At 32.3% G+C, this 20,000-nt stretch overlaps 1 protein-coding gene across 1 annotated transcript in view; it reads right to left on the bottom strand.

Annotated features, from left to right (window-relative positions):
* The window catches only part of LOC137641285 (uncharacterized), a 9,535-nt gene extending 1,333 nt beyond the window's left edge, over nucleotides 1-8,202 (bottom strand). Inside the window, exon 1 of the mRNA XM_068373714.1 lies at nucleotides 8,183-8,202. Within this exon, the coding sequence (XP_068229815.1) occupies nucleotides 8,183-8,202 (20 nt within the window). The remainder of the gene's footprint in view (nucleotides 1-8,182) is intronic.
* Nucleotides 8,203-20,000: the final 11,798 nt, after the last annotated feature.

The following is a 20,000-nucleotide window of genomic DNA, read 5'->3' as shown; positions in this document are numbered from 1 at the left end:
CGTCAAAGACATGAGTGCACGACCCAATTCTTTAACCAATCTGGGTGCAAGATGCGATTCTATAACCAAACTGGGTGCAGGACCCAATTCTTTAATTAATCTGGGTGCACGACCTAATTTTTTAACCAATCTGGGTGCAGGACCCAATTCTTTAATTAATCTGGGTGCACGACCTATTTTTTTAACCAATCTGGGTGCATGACCTAATTCCTTAACCAATCTGGGTCCAAGACACGAGTGCACGACCCAATTATTTAATTAATCTGGGTGCATGACCTAATTTTTTAACCAATCTGGGTGCAGGACCCAATTCTTTAACCAATCAGGGTATTCAAAAGCTCAGAATGATGAAGCCATCCTTTCTCCCCACCCCCTACAGAACAGATGTGGCGTTCCCATATCCGTATATGTCATTGCTAGTAACCGGATTCGTTACTCGCTTGTTTTAATTTCGCGCGACGCTAATCAACTCCATCTGGCGCAGCGCTGTAATGAAATCTGCTGAAAATCCAATACAAATGTCAGCCCATGTAATCAAAGCTGGCATGGTTTTGGCCGAATTACATTTTAAGCTGCGTATATAGAGTTAACTTTCAATAACGGACAGCAGCTGTTTATTGTCGCTTATACCATTTGAATTGGGGGGTGGGGGTGGGGGGGTGCTTAAGCCGCCCCCCCCCCCCCACCCCCCAACACCCCACCCCCCCACCCCACCCCACCCCATCGGATATAGTCAGGGTCTAGGTAAAGTAGCTCAACCATGGATATCTATCTATCTATTTACCGAGGTACTTCCCCCAATTTAGGGGGTTACCCGATATCAAACAAAGGAACAAAAGTGGACCATTTTTCTCTCCGCTCCTCCCAGCCTGACGAGGGATTCAGCCGAGTATAGAGTAACCCAAAAAAGGAGAGCGAATAATTTTGCGAGAAAAAATAAGTTACGTTGAAGTAAGGACAAGATGATATGGTTCCTGCGTTTAAATGTATTATTTGCTATAATTTATTCTTAACCAAAAAAATACAGGATGCAATGAGCCTTGCGTGAAATCAACCAAAAAGGAGACAGCATATTTTTTTTTTCTTTTCAGTAAAAAATATGTTAGGTTGAAGTAAGGACAAGATGATATGATTATTGAAACAAATGTATTATTAGCTATAATTTATACCTAACCAAAATATACAGGATGCAATTAGCCTTGCATGAAATCAACCAAAAAGGAGATAGCATCATTTCTTTTTCAGTAAAAAAAATATGTTACGTTGAAGTAAGGACAAGATGATGTTTGTTATTGAAATCAAATGTATTATTTGCTACCATTTATTCTTAACCAAAGAATACAGGATGCAACGAGCCTTGCATAACATCAACCATTTGAGTCTATACCTCCATAAACATCAAGGGCCAGTAAAAAGAGTTTTAATTTCACAGGACTGATAAAATAAACTATAGTCCATTTCTTTTAGCGATGCATATTTGCACCGACTAGCAGCGGTGCCCTTTTAGCTCGGAAAAGTTTCGTGATCGCTGATTGGTTGGACGAGATAATTCTAACCAATCAGCGATCAGGAAAATTTTCAGAGCTAAAAGGGCACCGCTGCGAGTCGGTGCAAATCTGCATCGCTAAAAGAAATGGACTATAGTTGCTTTAGCTTCCGAAAAATAGGAGTGAGCAAAATAGAGCTTCTCATTGCTCTGCTTACTGTCAAACACATTTATAGGTTTAAAGGCCTCTCATGAATGGCAGAGGCAAAGGAGAGTGACATTGCCCTATCAAGCAGGATAATGCTCAAGAGAGTGACCATATATACATATGATCAGTGTCAAAGCCCCATCTTCATCCAAGCTACGACCAAGGAGGGCCAGGCAATGGCTGCTGATGACTCAGCAGATAAACCTATAGGCTCCCCAAACCCCTCATCCTTAAATCACAAGGATGGTGAGGTTGTAGCGACCAAAAGAAACTAACGAGTTTGAGCAGGACTCGAACCCCAGTCATGCGTTCACCAGTCAAGGACGTAATTCATACATGATGAAATTAATTTTATATTATTATTATTATTATTATTATTATTATTATTATTATTATTATTATTATTACTTGCTAAGCTACAACCCTAGTTGGAAAAGCTAGATGCTATAAGCCCAGGGGCCCCAACAGTGAAAATTGCCCACTGAGGAAAGAAAACAAGGAAAAATAATTTATTTTAAAACCAATGACATTTAAATTAATATTTCCTATATAAACTATGAAAACTTTAACAAAACAAATGGACGAAAAACGAGATAGAATAGTGTGCCCGAGATATATGAAAATATATGAAAATATGTTTTTATAATTCTCTTGTGAAATTTTTAGCGATATATTCGTTTCTATTATTTACGTTTGCCTTTTATTGCCAATCAAAATGAACAATGAAGTACTCATGAATACACGAGACAAACCTCATTGCTTATTTGAAACTTACCATGCATCGTTATGACAGAAATCAGAACAAAAGATTCCTATCAACAGCAAATTCTATTTATCAAAAACCCCAATCTCCATTTCGGAGTCACGACAAAACGGGAAGATATACGACGAGGTAAAAGTTGGGTGGATACGATAAAACTTGTCAACAGTTACGCAAGGAAAATTCTATCCCCTGATATTTCGTCCTTGGATATAAAAGCAAAATCGTACTGGATCTATTTTTCCCCAATTTCATTTTATGAAATCATGAAGAAAACGATGCAAAGGGTTGGCTCAAAAGGATATACTTTTTCCTTTCAATTACTGTTCATGGTTGAAGGTACAGTTGTATTGGTAATTGGATACTAAGCTTTTTATTTCACTATATATATATATATATATATATACATATGAATATATATATATATATATATATATATATAATGTATATGTATATATATATATATATATATATATATATATATATATATATATATAATGTATATGTATATATATATATATATATATATATATATATATATATATATATATATATATATATATAATGTATATATATATATATACATACATATATATATATATATATATATATACATATATATATATATACAGTGGTACCTCAGGATATGAGATGAATCCGTTCCCGGAGCAAGCTCGCAACCCAAAATGCTCATAGGCAAAATAAAAGTTTCTCATAAGAAATAAATGGAATTCATACGATGCGTTCCACACATTCATAAATACATACATTTTTAAAGATCTGTAACGTTTTTAAGAAGAAATTATAACCCCTTACATCAGAAATTAATAGAAATTAATAATTCACAATTAAAAAAGAAATTTAGAGACTTTACCTTTAAGGATATTTAAAGGCTGGTGTGTGGAATATGAGAGAATAGGAGGATTAGTGGTTTTACTGCTTGGAGGGAGAATCTCACTTGAACGTCATCCACTATCACTAACCGAGTCACTTACTTTACGCTGTTTGGACATTAGGTCGTCTTTTTTCAACATGTTCGATTTTGACAAGGAACCTATCTAGAAACAATTGCTTTAGCCTTTTCCTTAAAATGGCATGAAAATGGGGTAAAACCTCTTGAATATACCGTGAACACTGCGTATGTGACATATGGGCACCACTTGAAATACTTGTACACAGAAAATGCACATACCGAGGGAAATTTTTGCTAGCGCACCAATACGTTGCTCGTATACCGATTTGAATGATCATTATCTTACGTGTTTGGTGAGACTATTTTAGGATGGATATATAATTTTCAAGAGTTCTTAGACTGAAAACACTTTGAACACTGCATATGTGGCATATGGGCACCGCTTGAAGTACTTGTACACAGAAAATGCACATACAGAGGGAAATTTTTGTTAGCAGACCAATACGTTGCTCGTATACCGATTTGAATTATCATAATCTTACGTGTTTGATGAGGCTATTTTAGGATGGATATATAATTTTCAAGAGTTGTTAGACTGAACACACTTTGAACACTGCGTATATGGCTCATGGGCACCACTTGAAGTACTTGTACACAGAAAATGCACATACAGAGGGAAATTTTTGTTAGCAGACCAATACGATGCTCGTATACCAATTTGAATGTTCGTAACCTTACGTGTTTGGTAAGACTATTTTAGGATGGATATATAATTTTCAAGAGTTGGTAGACTTTGATGTTTACCTTTTGAACTGCAATATTTTTCATTCAGTAGAAAGCGAATATCTAATTTGAAGAATTTTGGAAGCAAATTTTATACTAACGGTTATGCAACAGAATTTAACCATCAAGATGATATAATTCGTCTCAATGAACAGTATTTGGAGTTACTGAAGAAAAGCACTAGTATTACATTTCAGGATATTTTTATACTCATTTGTCCAATACGTTTGTTCAGTCTAAGAATATATTCTTTTTACAAAACTAGATACTTCTAATACTTGAATTTAGCTAAGAGCAAAACGTACTAGTATTTTCTTCAACTCATTTACTTCCTGATTTCCTCAGATTCAGAATAATTTTTAAACTACGTTCTAAGCATTTGCTGAGTTTCTCAATTAATTTGAACTCCCTTTTTAACGCAAAACCAAAATGTTCATAAAATGCTAATCACTATCATTGTTCAACCTCTTCCATGGAAAATTTTGCAAAGTTATTTCCTAAAGCAGAATTTTACCCTAAACTCTTATAAAACTTTATTATGGTTTAGCTTTTGTGTAAACTTTACGTATTATCCAGAGGTGTGGAACTTTCCTTTTTTGAGCGCAATGAAATCAAGGTTCCATTCATTGACGTAATTCAATTTATCTTAACTTATGCAGAAGGTTTTGCCTTGAAATAAAAAAAAAAAAAAAAACTTATCAATGGTAGACCTGGACATTGTTAGGAAATGAACCCGGATATGGATAAAGAACATTCTGTGATAGGTTGATAGGGTGGGGTCTGTGGGTTGGGGGAGGGGGTTGTGGAGGTAGTGGTCATTGTTAAGGATATTGATCCCATAGTGAGTTAAAGCTTATGGGAAAACTAAAAAATGAAGGTTGAAAAATTCCTCGTTTCGACAAAAAAAAAAAAAAAAAAAAAAAGAGAGAGAGAGAGAGATATCCACAGAAGGCACTTTGTAAAAAAATGAATTACAAACTTTTAGACTTCGTCATCTTCGAAAAATATTTGCAAAGAGCCTAAATTCTATGCTTCCTAAACCTCCTGTTCACGAAAGTTGAATAAAAAACTGGATATATTTCTTCATTGTTGACATCAGACACCTTTGAGGAAGGAAGTCAGATTTAAATAACCCATTGGAAGCAAGCAGAGGGTGCCTTTGACAGAAGGCATTTGAGAGGGTAAATCAGGCAACCTACCCCTTACGGTAGGGATAACGGTGGTAAAGAAGATTGAAAGCAAGAAGATTCTTAAAGGAAGTAAACACCTCTGACAAAGAAAGACCCGTCGTTCATGTGTCAACATTACGATTCATCTTATGCATCTTTGGACCCCTCGTTCTACATTTAACATTGATTTTCCTTTTGAATATCCACTCTTCTTTCATTGCTGTGTGACTCATGTATTGCGAGAAGGACGAATAATTCCCCACACCGTATAACACCAACACCAACAACAACAACAGCAACAACAATAACAAGAAATACATCTGTTTATAGTCAACTGCATAACAAATGCCTTAAGGTTGTAGTGGCCTAATGGAAACGGCCTTACCTTGTGACCACCGGAACTATGGTTCAAATCTCGCTCAAGCTCGATACTTTAGTGTCTGCAACCTCACTATCCTTGTGAGCTAAAAAACAAGTGTTTGGGGCAGCCTTTAGGTCTACTTGCTGAGTCATCAGCAGCCATTGCTTGACCCTCCTTGGTCCTAGCTTGGGTGGAGATGGGGGCTTGGGCTCTGATCATATGTATATATGGTCAGTCTCTAAGGCATTGTCCTGATCGCTAGGGCAATGTCACTGTCCCTTGCCTCTGTCACTCATGAGTGGCCTTTAAACATGTCCTAAGTCATGTCTGGGGTTTGGACATTCTTACCATGCTGGCCACTGTGGATTGTTGATGTTGGAGACTTTAGTCTGATTCCTCACAGCAAACCAACCTAGTATGGGTGGCTCTGACTAGTACAGTTTTGCTGATTGTGGCGATACACAAACCCTCTCACCACGATAAGACATCCCCACAAATGGTAAACTGTTTAAATACTTCAAAATTTATAGATTAAATGATTGATTCCAAAAATGACGGGATTGATGTTATTTACTTAGTATCATGCCCATCTTTCTGTTTTATTTATCCAATCCTTTACATCAAGCTCAGGTAAAAAATGATACAGTATGTCTCTCATAAGTTTCAAACGGCTTTTATGGTCTAATAAAGAGATAAGTACCAAAGGTCTTTTATGGTTTAATAAAGAGACAAATACTAGGTCTTTTATCGTTTAATAAACAAATAAGTACTGAAGGGCTTTTATGGTTTAATAAAGAGATACGTACGGAAGGTCTTTTATGGTTTGATAAAGAGATAAGTACCAAAGGTCTTTTATGGTTTAATAAAGAGATAAATACTAAAGGGCTTCTATGGTTTAATAAAGAGATAAGTAACAAAGGGCTTTTATGGTTTAATAGAGATACAAGTACTAAAGGGCTTTCATGGTTTAATAAAGAGATAAATAATAAAGGGCTTTTCTGGTTTAATGAAGAGATACGTACGAAAGGTCTTTTATGGTTTAATAAAGAGATAAGTACTAAAGGGCTTTTATGGTTTAATAAACAAATAAGTACTAAAGGGCTTTTATGGTTTAATAAAAGGTAGTAATGAAGGGACTTTATGGTTTAATAAAGAGATACATACTAAAGGTCTTTTATGGTTTAATAAAGAGATAAGTACTAAAGGGCTTTTATGGTTTAATAAACAAATAAGTACTAAAGGGCTTTTATGGTTTAATAAAAGGTAGTAATGAAGGGACTTTATGGTTTAATAAAGAGATACATACTAAAGGTCTTTTATGGTTTAATAAACAAATAAGTACTAAAGGGTTTTTATGGTTTAATAAAGAGATAAGTAATAAAGGGCTTTTATGGTTTAATAAAAAGATAAGTACTAAAGGGCTTTTATGGTTTAATAGAGAGATAAGTACTAAAGGACTTTTATGGTTTAATAAAGAGGTAGTAATGAAGGGACTTTATGGTTTGATAATGAGATACATACTAAAGGTCTTTTATGGTTTAATAAACAAATAAGTACTAAAGGGTTTTTATGGTTTAATAAAGAGATAAGTACTAAAGGGCTTTTATGGTTTAATAAAGAGATAAGTACTAAAGGGCTTTTATGGTTTAATAAAGGGATACGTACGAAAGATCTTTTATGGTATAATAAAGAGATACTTACTAAATGTCTTTCATGGTTTAATAAACAAATAAGTACTAAAGGGCTTTTCTGGTTTAATAAAGAGATACGTACTAAAGGGCTTTTATGGTTTAATAAAGAGATAAGTACTAAAGGGCTTTTATGGTTTAATAAAGGGATAAATACTGAAGGACTTTCATGGTCTAATAAAGAGATAAGTACAAAAGGGCTTTATTGGTTTAATAAAGAGGTAAATACTAAGGGTCTTTTATGGTCTAATAAAGAGATAAGTACTAAAGAAAATATGATTTTATTGATAGAAAAAGGTCATGGAATAAATTTGGAGTGACTTGTCTTTTTACAATGGATGTATTTACTTGATGATAGTGAAAAACAGCAGAGAATGGTGAAAGAGATTCAAAGTGTTCTTGATACGTTAGAATATTTAGGCCAGTGGCTCCCAACTCTTTTCCTGTCATTTCCCCGCTGCACCCAGTTCAACCATCCAGATTTCCCCCTTCATGCCCCGCCCAGCCCTCATATACACTCGCCTGCCTCAGAAATGGGCATGATATTCCAATTCTTCCCTTGAATATCATGTCAGTGAGAAATGATATGATCATATCACAATTGAATGGCTAACAACCAATTGCCGCACGTACTATGTGGACATTTTCCGCTTGTTTTAGTTAGTAGGTAGTATAATTATTTCGCCCCTGGAAGCTTCAAATTCCCCCCAGGGGGAAATTTCCCCCAGGTTGGGAACCACTGATTTAGGCGATGAGGAAGACATGGCTTTTGATATTTGCCAGGTTGCTGGAATATTGTAATTGGTAGACTTACACCAAGTATTTGAGAGTCATCGTAATTGTTTAGTTTATCATACGTTGGTTATTTCTCCGGGAAGAATGCTGCGGAAGCTCTGTTGAATATCATTATTATTATTATTATTATTACTATCCAAGCTACAACCCTAGTTGGAAAAGCAAGATGCTATAAGCCCAGGGGCTCCAACAGGGAAAAATAGCCCAGTGAGGAAAGGAAATAAGGAAATAAATAAATGAAGAGAACAAATTAACAATAAATCATTCTAAAAAAAGTAACAACGTAAAAACAGACATGTCATATATAAACTATTAACAACATAAAAAACAAATATGTCATATATAAACTATAAAAAGACTCATGTCCGCCTGGTCAACAAAAAAGCATTTGCTCCAACTTTGAACTTTTGAAGTTCTACTGATTCTACTGATATAAAGGTTTTATTCGTAGCCTCAATGAGTTCTCTTAGCTCCAAGTGAAGATATCCCCTTTATAGTTTCCAAGGAAACATCGTGCCTCTATGATAGGAGTTTCCCGTTTAAAAACACCCGTTTATAATGGTCAGGTTTCCTTTTAGATTTGTTGAAGAAACCTCTTTATCATGATACTTTTAGAAGGCGATTGAAGTGTATAACGATTATATCTGTTTTTCATTTATTCATATATTTATGAATTTATGAATTTGAGGCAGTTTATTCATGTCCTTGTTACCTTTCCTCACTGAGCTATTTTTCCCTATATATGTTTTTCATTTATTCATATATTTATGAATGTTAGGCAGTTTATTTATGTCTTGTTTTTTCCTTTCCTCACTGAGCTATTTTTCCCTGTTGGCGCCCTTGGGCTTATACCATCATGCTTTTCCAGCTAGGGTTGTAGCTTGGCTAATAATAATAATAATAATAATAATAATAATAATAATAATAATGAACTGATTGCCATAATAAAAGTCAAAATTGGCTTCTTATAAATACAAACTGTTAATAATTCTGGACAAAAAGTAAAAAGCTAAATGTTAAAGTAAAGATTAAAAAGCAGAGTTAAAGTAAAGAGTAAAAAGCAAAAAGTTAAAGTAAAGAGCAAAGAGTAAAAAGCTAAAAGTTAAAGTAAAGAGCAAAGAGTAAAATGCAAAAAGTTAAAGTAAAGAGTAAAGAGTAAAAAGTAAAAAGTTAAAGCAAAGAGTAAAGAGTAAAAAGCAAAAAGTTAAAGTAAAGAGCAGAGAGTAAAAAGCAAAAAGTTAAAGTAAATAGTGAAATGCAAAATGTTAAAGTAAAGAACAAAAAGCAAAAAGTTACATCCATTTCCAGAACTGGAGGGTTGCGATGGACGAGGAAGAAACAATGGTTGGTGGTAAGACAAAAGCTGGTATCTAAAAGAATGCCAAAATCCTTGACAAAGTCCAGAATGGGAGGCTGACGGAAAGAACACTTTTTAAATATTAGATTCCTGTTCAATTGGTCTCAGTCCACAGGTCTCCAATGTGGTTTTTAAACCCTTTTATTATGGCAATTCTCAGGACACCTTTTGCCCAAAAATCTTGCTGATTTATATTTACTAGAAGCAAATTTAGACTTTTATTATGGCAATCAGTTATTATTATTATTATTATTATTATTATTATTATTATTATTATTATTATTATTATTATTATTATTATTATTATTATGTAAGCTACAACTTTAGTTGGAAAAGCAAAGTTCTATAAGCCCAAGGGATTTAACAGGGAATAATAGCCCAGTAATTTCTAAATTCCTTTCTTATGGCAACCAGCTCTCATTATTATCATTATTATTATTATTATTATTATTATTATTATTATTATTATTATTATTATTATTATTATAATTATTATTATTATTATTATAATAATAATAATAATAATAATAATAATAATAATTATTATTATTATTATTATTATTATTATTATTATTATTATTATTATTATTTACTAAGCTACAACCCTAGCTGGAAAAGCCGGATGCTATAAGCCCAGGAGCTCCAACCGGTAAAATGGCCCAGTGAGGAAACGAAATAAGGAAACTGCAAGAGAAGTAATTAACAATGAAAATAAATAATCCAAGAATAGTACCAACATCAAGATAAATCTTACATATATAAACTGTAAAAATAAAAAAAAAAAAATAAGCGGAAGAGAAATAAGATAATGTGCCCGAGTGTACCCTCAAAAAGAGGAAGTCTATCCCAAGACTAGTGAAGGAAAGTTAATTGCTGTCCAGTGTCAAAGTTAATTGCTGCCCAGTGTCAAGCAATTATTGATCGCTGTCTAATTAACTGTGCCCAGTGACGACAGCTTAATCATTATAGAGTGACTCGTGATTAAAAGCTATTTGGTGAGGCTAATTTAAACGTAGTCTATTAACAAAATGAATCGCTGTCTAACGAGGCTGAATTAATCACTATGCAGTTAATTATAATTAATCGTTTATCAGGAACCTATGATTATTTGCTGACATATAATTGATATTTGTCTACTGACTTGAAAAAAAAATCGCTGTCAGCTGACGGAAAATTAAATTACATCAACAACAATTAACATTTGTCTACTGACTTGAAAAAAAAAATCGCTGTCAGCTGACGGAAAATTAAATTACATCAACAACAATTAACATTTGTCTACTGACTTTAAAAAAAAATCGCTGTCAGCTGACGGAAAATTAAATTACATCAACAACAATTAACATTTGTCTACTGACTTTAAAAAAACATCGTTATCAAGTGACGGAAAATTAAATTATATCAACAACAAAAACAACAACAACAAATGTAGTCGTTTCTAGTCCACTGCAGGTCAAAGACCTCAGACATGTCCTTATTCATGTCTGGGGTTTGGCCATTGCTTCACCACGCTGGTCACTGCGGATTGGTGATGGTGGGATACTTTACTAATCTGATTGCCTACAGCAAACAAACATAGTATGGGTGTCCTGACTAGATCAGCTTTGCTGATCATGACGATACAAAAACCCTTTCGCTACGTTAAGGTATCCTCGCTCAGAAAGGGATATATATATATATATATATATATATATATATATATATATATATATATATATATATATATATATATATTACACAACGTTCAGGTATCCCCGCTCATAAAGGTATATATATATATATATATATATATATATATATATATATACATACATATATATATATATATATATATATATATATATATATATATATATCAAACAACGTTCAGATATCCCCGCTCATAAAGGGATATGTATATATATATATATATATATATATATATATATATATATATATATGTGTGTGTGTGTGTGTGTGTATGTGTGTGTGTAAATGTGCGTGTATTACCCGATGGGCACTTCATCCCAATATCATCCTTCACTGAACGATATTTCCACCAGGAAGTGTTGCCGACATGTTAGTCTTAAAATTGCAAATTTCCCCGGTTGGAATGATTTCTTTCTCTTCAAAGACTTCCACGTCGAGAACGATCAGAAGCTGTCTAAAACAAACCGAGTTCCTCTTCTGCTAAAGAAAATAATCAGATACACATCTAGGCAGGAAATGCAGACGTGAAAGAACACAGAGATCTTGTGTAAAACGCCTTTGTTCGAAGTTTTATTCTTCAACCGCCGGATAACTTTTCCATGAATAAATTTTTCCTTGTTATCTGCATCCTTGTTTGCATATCAGGTAGTCGTGTGAGAGTTGAAGGTGCTTAGATCATGGTAAAATCATTGACAAAATCATAGAAAAACATCAAGGAAATAAATAAAGTACATGAGAAGTAATTAACAATTGAAATAAGATATTTTAAGAAGAGTAAAAACATTAAAATAAATATATCCTATATAAACTATAAAAACTTCAACAAAATAAGAGGAAGAGAAATAAGATTGAATAGTGTACCCGAGTGTACCCTCAAGCAATAGAACTCTAATCCAAGACAGTGGAAGACCATGGTACAGAGGCTATGGCACTACCCAAGACTAGAGAACAATAGTTTGATTTTGGAGTGTCCTTCTAGATGAGGTGCCTAGCATAGCTAAAGAGTCGCTTCTACCCTTACCAAGAGGAAAGTAGCCACTGAACACTTTCAGTGCTAGTTAATTAGATGGACGTCGAGTTTATGAATATTACAGTGATTGACTCTTGAGATTAAAGGTAGTAGTAATGGATTAACACCTGAAAAGTCTTTACTGTGTTGATTATGCTCCTTTGACCTTTTGTACGATTTAATCAACGATATGTCACATCATTTCACGATGCTTTGAAGATTACTAAATCTATGTTTTATTATTTATGATCCATTCACTATCCTCTTCTTTTAAGTTCCTTTGTTCTTAAACTATTAGTCTGATTAGGTATCAATTAATTCATTATATTTTTCTCAGTTAAAATGGTAATCATTTATATCTCTCGAGACAAATCGTAATTTTTCCCTATCAAATATCCAATCAAATATTTTTAGGAATCTCTCAAAGTCATTCTTGCACTCACTAGTCAAGTTCCTTTGTTCTTACACTATTATTCTAATTATCTATCAACTAATTCATTATAATTGTGACAGTATAAATGATAATCATTTATATCTCTCGAGACAAATCGTAATTTTTCTTTATCAAATTTCAGATTGAATATTTCAAGGAATCTCTTACAAGTCATTCTTGAACTCACCAGTCAAGTTCGTTTGTTCTTAAACTATTATTCTAATTATCTATCAACTAATTCATTACATTTGTCTCAGTATAAATGATAATCATTTATATCTCTCGAGAAAAATCGTTATTTTTCTTTATCAAATTTTCAATCAAATATTTCTAGGAATCTCTTAAAAGCCTTGCAGTCACCAGGTCGTCCCTAGGGGCAAGAGAAAGTCTTGTAACAAACTTGTATAATATTCAAGCCTCAAAGAGAAAAGATGAACAGAGAAAGCGCGGAGTAGTTTGCTAAAGCAGCGTAGGTGATATTCCAAACTGTAGTTTTTTTTTTCTCTCGTTTCTTTTCTAAGTGAAAACGATTATTGAAAGTTTGAATAGTTATAGATTTACTAAATGTCCTTAGTTTTCAATTTCTGTGGGAGTATGGTTTCAATACAATACAGCATACAATACAGCATATCTGTGTCTTATTTTATTTAAAGGAAAACATCTCCCCATACATTAAACTATATACAGTATATATATATATATATATATATATATATATATATATATATATATATATATATATATATATATATATATGTATATATATACACATATATATATATGTATATATATATATATATATATATATATATATATATATATATATATATATATATATATTCTTTTGGTTAACAGTGAAAATATAAAGATTTTTTTTCTTATGATACACTAAAATGAGCAACAAAGATACGATTTTTTTTTTGGGGGGGGGCAGGTTGTTCTTCAGGGTAGGGGAGGAGGTCTAGTATTCGTCAGGGATTCACAAAGGTACATGATTCTCAATTTCCCAGCCAGTGCTCTCTCTCTCTCTCTCTCTCTCTCTCTCTCTCTCTCTCTCTCTCTCTCTCTCTCTCTCTCTCTCTCTCTCCTAGTGTGTCAACAGAACAAAAAAAAAACCTACATATGTTGCGAGAGGAACGAGCGAGCATATTCCTCCTGCGCTGTTCGCAACAAAATCCTTTGAGAGGAAGTGACTCTGGTTGAAGGCAAACAGCGCAAGCAACAAGGCTCTTATGGCAAGCAAACACCTTGTATAAAAATGCCCTTGTTCGAACGCAAATATTATTATTCAGCATTTCCTTCTAGTCACGTTTTTATTGCTCATATTCTGGAGTTTTTATTGTGGTTATTTATATTCTTTTTACATCACTTGGATGTCTTCGGAGCCTCTTCGAGAAGGCAAGTTATGTGTAGAGTATATTTTCAAAGAATTGACATCTTTGTTATTGATATGTAGTATATAGGACTCTATGTATATATACATATATATATATATATATATATATATATATATATATATATATATATATATATATATATATATATATAATACATATATATATATATATATATATATATATATATATATATATATAACATAATCATATATATATATATGTGTATATTTGTATACACACACACACATATATATATATATATATATATATATATATATATATATATATATATATATATATATATATATATATATATATATATATATGTATATTTATGAAAATTTCTGAAAGTAAAAGGAAGTGTCACAGAGCAACAAGGAAAAGTATTTTCAGATTACCAATCAATGACATCTGTCATATTTGATTAAAGATATGTTTACAAAATACTTGAGTTATCGACAACAGACTAACAAATTGATGCAGGAAAAAAGTTACTTAAAAGATAATCTGTAAAGCTGATTACAGCTTATTAAATCATTAAATCCTCAAAAGGGATTATAAAATCAGAAGCTAAAAAATAAACCTTTTCTTTTAATAGGAATACTTATATGTGAGATGATTATCGCTATCAGGAATAACTTGGGTTAAATTAAATGTCATAAGTGTAATGCTCTGGATAGTGAACTCGGACTAAATATATATATATATATATATATATATATATATATATATATATATATATATATATATATATATATTTATAAACATATATATATATATATATATATATATATATATATATATATATATATATATATTTATATATATATATATATATATTTATACATATATATATATATATTTATATATACATATATATATACATATATATATATATATATATATATATATATATATATTTATATATATATATATATATATATATATATATGTATATATAAATATATATATATATATGTATAAATATAAATATATATATATATATATATATATATATATATATATATATATATATATATATATAGATATATATATATATGTATATATATATATATATATATATATATATATATATATATATATAAGCAATTAAATTCAATCAATTAATTTGAATCAAAATTCAAACACGTTGCCTTTAAAAAAGAGTGAAAGGGCTTACCATAGAATATTTTTTCTTCATTAATCATTTCAAAAATGGCATTTCTCGTTATTAGTCCATTCAGAAGCAGCATTTTTCTTCGTTAATCCTTTCCTAGGCGGCATTTTCCTTCGTTAATTCTCTCAAAAGCGGCTTTTATCATCGTTAATCCTTTCAAAAGCGGCATTTTTCTTCGTTAATTCATTCGAAAGCGGCATTTTCCTTCACTAGTCCTTTCAAAATCACCATTTCATTCATTGATCCTTTCAAAAGCGGCATTTTCTTCATTAGTCCTTTCAAAATCGGCATTTCATTCATTAATCCTTTCAAAAGCGGCATTTCATTCATTAATCCTTTTAAAAGCGGCATTTTTCTTCATTAATCCCTTTAAAAGCGGCATTTTCCTTCATTAGTCCTTCCAAAAGCGGCATTTAATTCATTAATCCTTTCAAAAGCAGCATTTTCATTCATTAATCCCTTCAAAAGCGGCATTTTTCTTCATTAGTCCTTTCAAAAGCGGCATTTCATCCATTAATCCTTTCAAAAGCGGCATTTTTCTTCGGTAATCCCTTCAAAAGCGACATTTTTCTTCATCAGTCCTTTCAAAAGTGGCATTTCATTCATTAATCCTTTCAAAAGCGGCATTTTTCTTGATTAGTCCTTTCAAAAGCGGCATTTTTCTTCGTTAATCCCTTCAAAAGTGGCATTTTTCTTCATTAGTCCTTTCAAAAGCGGCATTTTTCTTCGTTAATCCTTTCAAAAACGGCATTTTTCTTCATTAGTCCTTTCAAAAACGGCATTTCATTCATTAATCCTTTCCAAAGCGGCATTTTTCTTCATTAGTCCTTTCAAAAACGGCATTTCATTCATTATTCCTTACAAAAGCAGAATTTTTCTTCGTTATTCCTTTCAAAAGCGGCATTTTTCTTCATTAGTCCTTTCAAAATCGGCATTTCATTCATTAATCCTTTCAAAAGCGGCATTTTTCTTCATTAGTCCTTTCAAAAGTAGCATTTTTCTTCATTAGTCCTTTCAAAATCGGCATATCATTCATTAATCATTTCAAAAGCGGCATTTTTCTTCATTAGTCCTTTCAAAAGCGGTATTTCATTCCTTAATTCTTCCAAAAGCGGCATTTTCTTCGTTAATCCCTTCAAAAGCAGCATTTTTCTTCGGTAATCCCTTCAAAAGCAGCATTTTTCTTCGTTAATCCCTTCAAAAGTGGCATTTTTCTTCATTAGTCCTTTCAAATGCGGCATTTTTCATCGTTAATCCCTTCAAAAGCGGCATTTTTCTTCATTAGTCCTTTCAAAAGCGGTATTTCATTCATTAATCCTTTCAAAAGCGGCATTTTTCTTCATTAGTCCTTTCAAAACCGGCATTTCATTCATTAATCCTTTCAAAAGCGGCATTTTTCTTCATTAGTCCTTTCAAAACCGGCATTTCATTCATTAATCCTTTCAAAAGCGGCATTTTTCTTCATTAGTCCTTTCAAAAGCGGCATTTCATTCATTAATCCTTTCAAAAGCGGCATTTTTCTTCATTAGTCCTTTCAAAACCGGCATTTCATTCATTAATCCTTTCAAAAGCGGCATTTTTCTTCATTAGTCCTTTCAAAAGCGGTATTTCATTCATTAATCCTTTCAAAAGCGGCATTTTTCTTCATTAGTCCTTTCAAAACCGGCATTTCATTCATTAATCCTTTCAAAAGCGGCATTTTTCTTCATTAGTCCTTTCAAAAGCGGTATTTCATTCATTAATCCTTTCAAAAGCGGCATTTTTCTTCATTAGTCCTTTCAAAACCGGCATTTCATTCATTAATCCTCTCAAAAGCGGCATTTTTCTTCATTAATCCTTTCAAAAGCAGCATTTCATTCATTAATCCTTTCAAAAGCGGCATTTTTCTTCGTTAATCCCTTCAAAAGCGGCCTTTTTCTTCATTAGTCCTTTCAAAATCGGCATTTCATTCACTAATCTTTTCAAAAGTGGCATTTTTCTTCGTTACTTCTTTCGAAACCAGCGTTTAACTTCATAAATCCTATAAAAGTGGCATTTTTCTTCATTAATCCTTTCAGAAGAAGCACATTAATCCTTTTAAAAGCGGCAATTTTCTTCATTAATCGTTTAAGAAGTAGCATTTTTCTTCGTTAATTCTTTTAAAAGCGTCATTTTTCTTCATTAATCCTTTCAAAAGCAACACTTTTTTTTGTCATTCCTATCAAAAGCGGCATTTTTCTTCGTATTTCATTTTCTCTTACAATCCTGTTCTGAACCCGTCGCACTGGAATAACAATTACCACGGAGCTCATTAAGGGCATCATCTGATAATATTTTCATTTGGAATATGGCCGCGTTCATTTGGCTCGAGGGACCTAATTGGGATCTAATAGCATGCTACTGAACACGTTTTCAGTGCCATCCAAGAAATTGCACTCTCGATTGCCGGTACGTTGTCAATATTATAGTTATAATCTCGAGAAAAAATAGTTCTGAAACGTGGTATAAGTTTTTAGTACCTCTTCCTACTACAATGAGGTACTTATTGTTTTATTAGTAGGCGGCTGAACCACAGGAATCCAATTCGTTTCGCAAACTCTGAATTAATTTAAAGTAGAGATAATTTCCATTATAATCTGGTTATCATTACATCCTATTCTACTAATTTTGGTGGAGGATACAACAGAGATCTATATTTGGTACTTCAGTCAATGCTTTTTTAACATTTAAACTCCATGGCAAATGATATTTTAAATCTTTGTTACCAATTTATATTTGATGCAACCATTTCATGAATATTAGTATGATTAAACTGAATGAAATTTTAATTATATAATGAATTTTTTGATGAGCAATTCACATTGAGATATTAATAGGCAACTTCAAAGTCTATAAGTGACAGTTAAAAGGAATATATAAATATCCAGGGTCAAATAATTAGAATTACTCGATGATATTGGGGGAAAAATCTCCATAGTTTTTTTTTTTTTTTTTTTTTTTTTTTGAAACAGCAACAACATTACCTTGAAAGCCGTCACAATCAAAAGGAATATATAAATATCCAGGGTCGAATAATCAGAATTACTCGATGATATTGGAGGAAAATCTCCATTTTTTTTTTTTTTTTTTTTTTTTTTTTTTGATACAGCAGCAACATTACCTTGAAAGCTATCACAGTCTCTACCAAATCAGTTTATGTAATGATAACACTAGGTGAATCATTACAAAAAATAACACCAATATTATGGTCGCCCGAGCAGAATGATGTAGATCGTCTGTGTGGAAACCTAAAACCTGCCACTTTAGCTTTTATTAACATTGAAAGTAGCAGGATCAGGATTGGGGAATCATAGAACTATTAGTAGCTAGGCGTAGTAATAGCAATAGGTATATTTGGTCTAAAAAAATCATTATATCAACGGGTGGGCTAAAATGCACTGTGGCAGCCATTACTTTTCATTTTATGTGGTTTAATTTTTATTTCCGTAATTTCTCGTAACGTAATCATAGCGATGCATTGTTACCTGGCAAAAGCTTAGTTATTTAATGCTTTCTACCTATTGTATAAGTATTCGAATCGCACCCCAGCCCTCACTGGGATTTGCAAATAACTACAAGCCCCATAACTGTTGGGCAGTAAGTGAAAACACATTTAAACTTACAGAGAGAGAGAGAGAGAGAGAGAGAGAGAGAGAGAGAGAGAGTCAATGATTTTTTTTATTTACTTATTTAGTTATGGAAGTAAACTGCTGAACTAGTCAGCTTCATGTGAAATAGGTGAATATGTTATTTATTTTTTTAAAATATACAAAAAAACACCCGAGAGAGAGAGAGAGAGAGAGAGAGAGAGAGAGAGAGAGAGAGAGAGAGAGAGAGAGAGAGAGCACATGCAAATGACCTTAAACATGAGAAAGATAAACTAATTAGATGGAAAAACAAACGGGAAATTCTATAAATAAGCCATGAAGCAGTATGAGAGAGAGAGAGAGAGAGAGAGAGAGAGAGAGAGAGAGAGAGAGAGAGAGAGATACTTAATACCTTCAGCTGTTTAAATTACCGACAATTTTTAAAATCCAAAGGAAGAGTTTAACTTAATTTCCTTCCAAAAGATGCTGTTTTAAAGATGCAGGATTTTCTTCAAATACCTACATGTAAAAAACACCGTATTCCTAATATTTCCTCACAGTCAATATATATCAAAGAGTTAATACCCAATTCTATAATTCTTTGTAATAACTATTAAAATAATTTATTGTAATTTATTCTGATTGTACATTACTTCTCTTGTAGTTTATTTATTTGCTTATTTCCTTTCCTCACTGGACTATTTTTCCCTTTTGGAACCCTTGGGATTATAGCATCTTGCTTTTCCAACTACGGTTGTAGCTTAGCTAATAATAATAATAATAATAATAATAATAATAATAATAACTGTATTTGCTATTAGTTTATAACAAAAATAGTTTGTTAAATGCCCCAATAATGTATAAAAAATCCCCACTGATTGAAAATCATTCCTCTGATAACATTTTACATTTCTCCACAAGGCACTAGAAGAGTTGAAAGACCGAGGCCTACATGGCTGAGGACTCTGAAACGTGAAGTGGGAGATGATGAATTGAGAGTTATTGAATTGAAAGCTCAAGATAGAGACGACTGGGGAAAACTAACCGACGCCCTTTGAGTCAATAGGCGTAGGAGGATGAGGAGGAGGAGATGATGATGATGATAACATTTGGTATAAATTTAGCCGGCTCGGACCCTAAAAAAATGAATGAAGAAGTATGGAATTGAAA

The sequence above is a fragment of the Palaemon carinicauda genome, chromosome 5, assembly GCF_036898095.1.
Source record: "Palaemon carinicauda isolate YSFRI2023 chromosome 5, ASM3689809v2, whole genome shotgun sequence".
NCBI classification, from domain to species: Eukaryota; Metazoa; Arthropoda; class Malacostraca; order Decapoda; family Palaemonidae; genus Palaemon; species Palaemon carinicauda.
The sequence above is the reverse complement of the archived record's forward strand: the minus strand, read 5'-3'. Positions and strand labels throughout refer to the sequence as shown.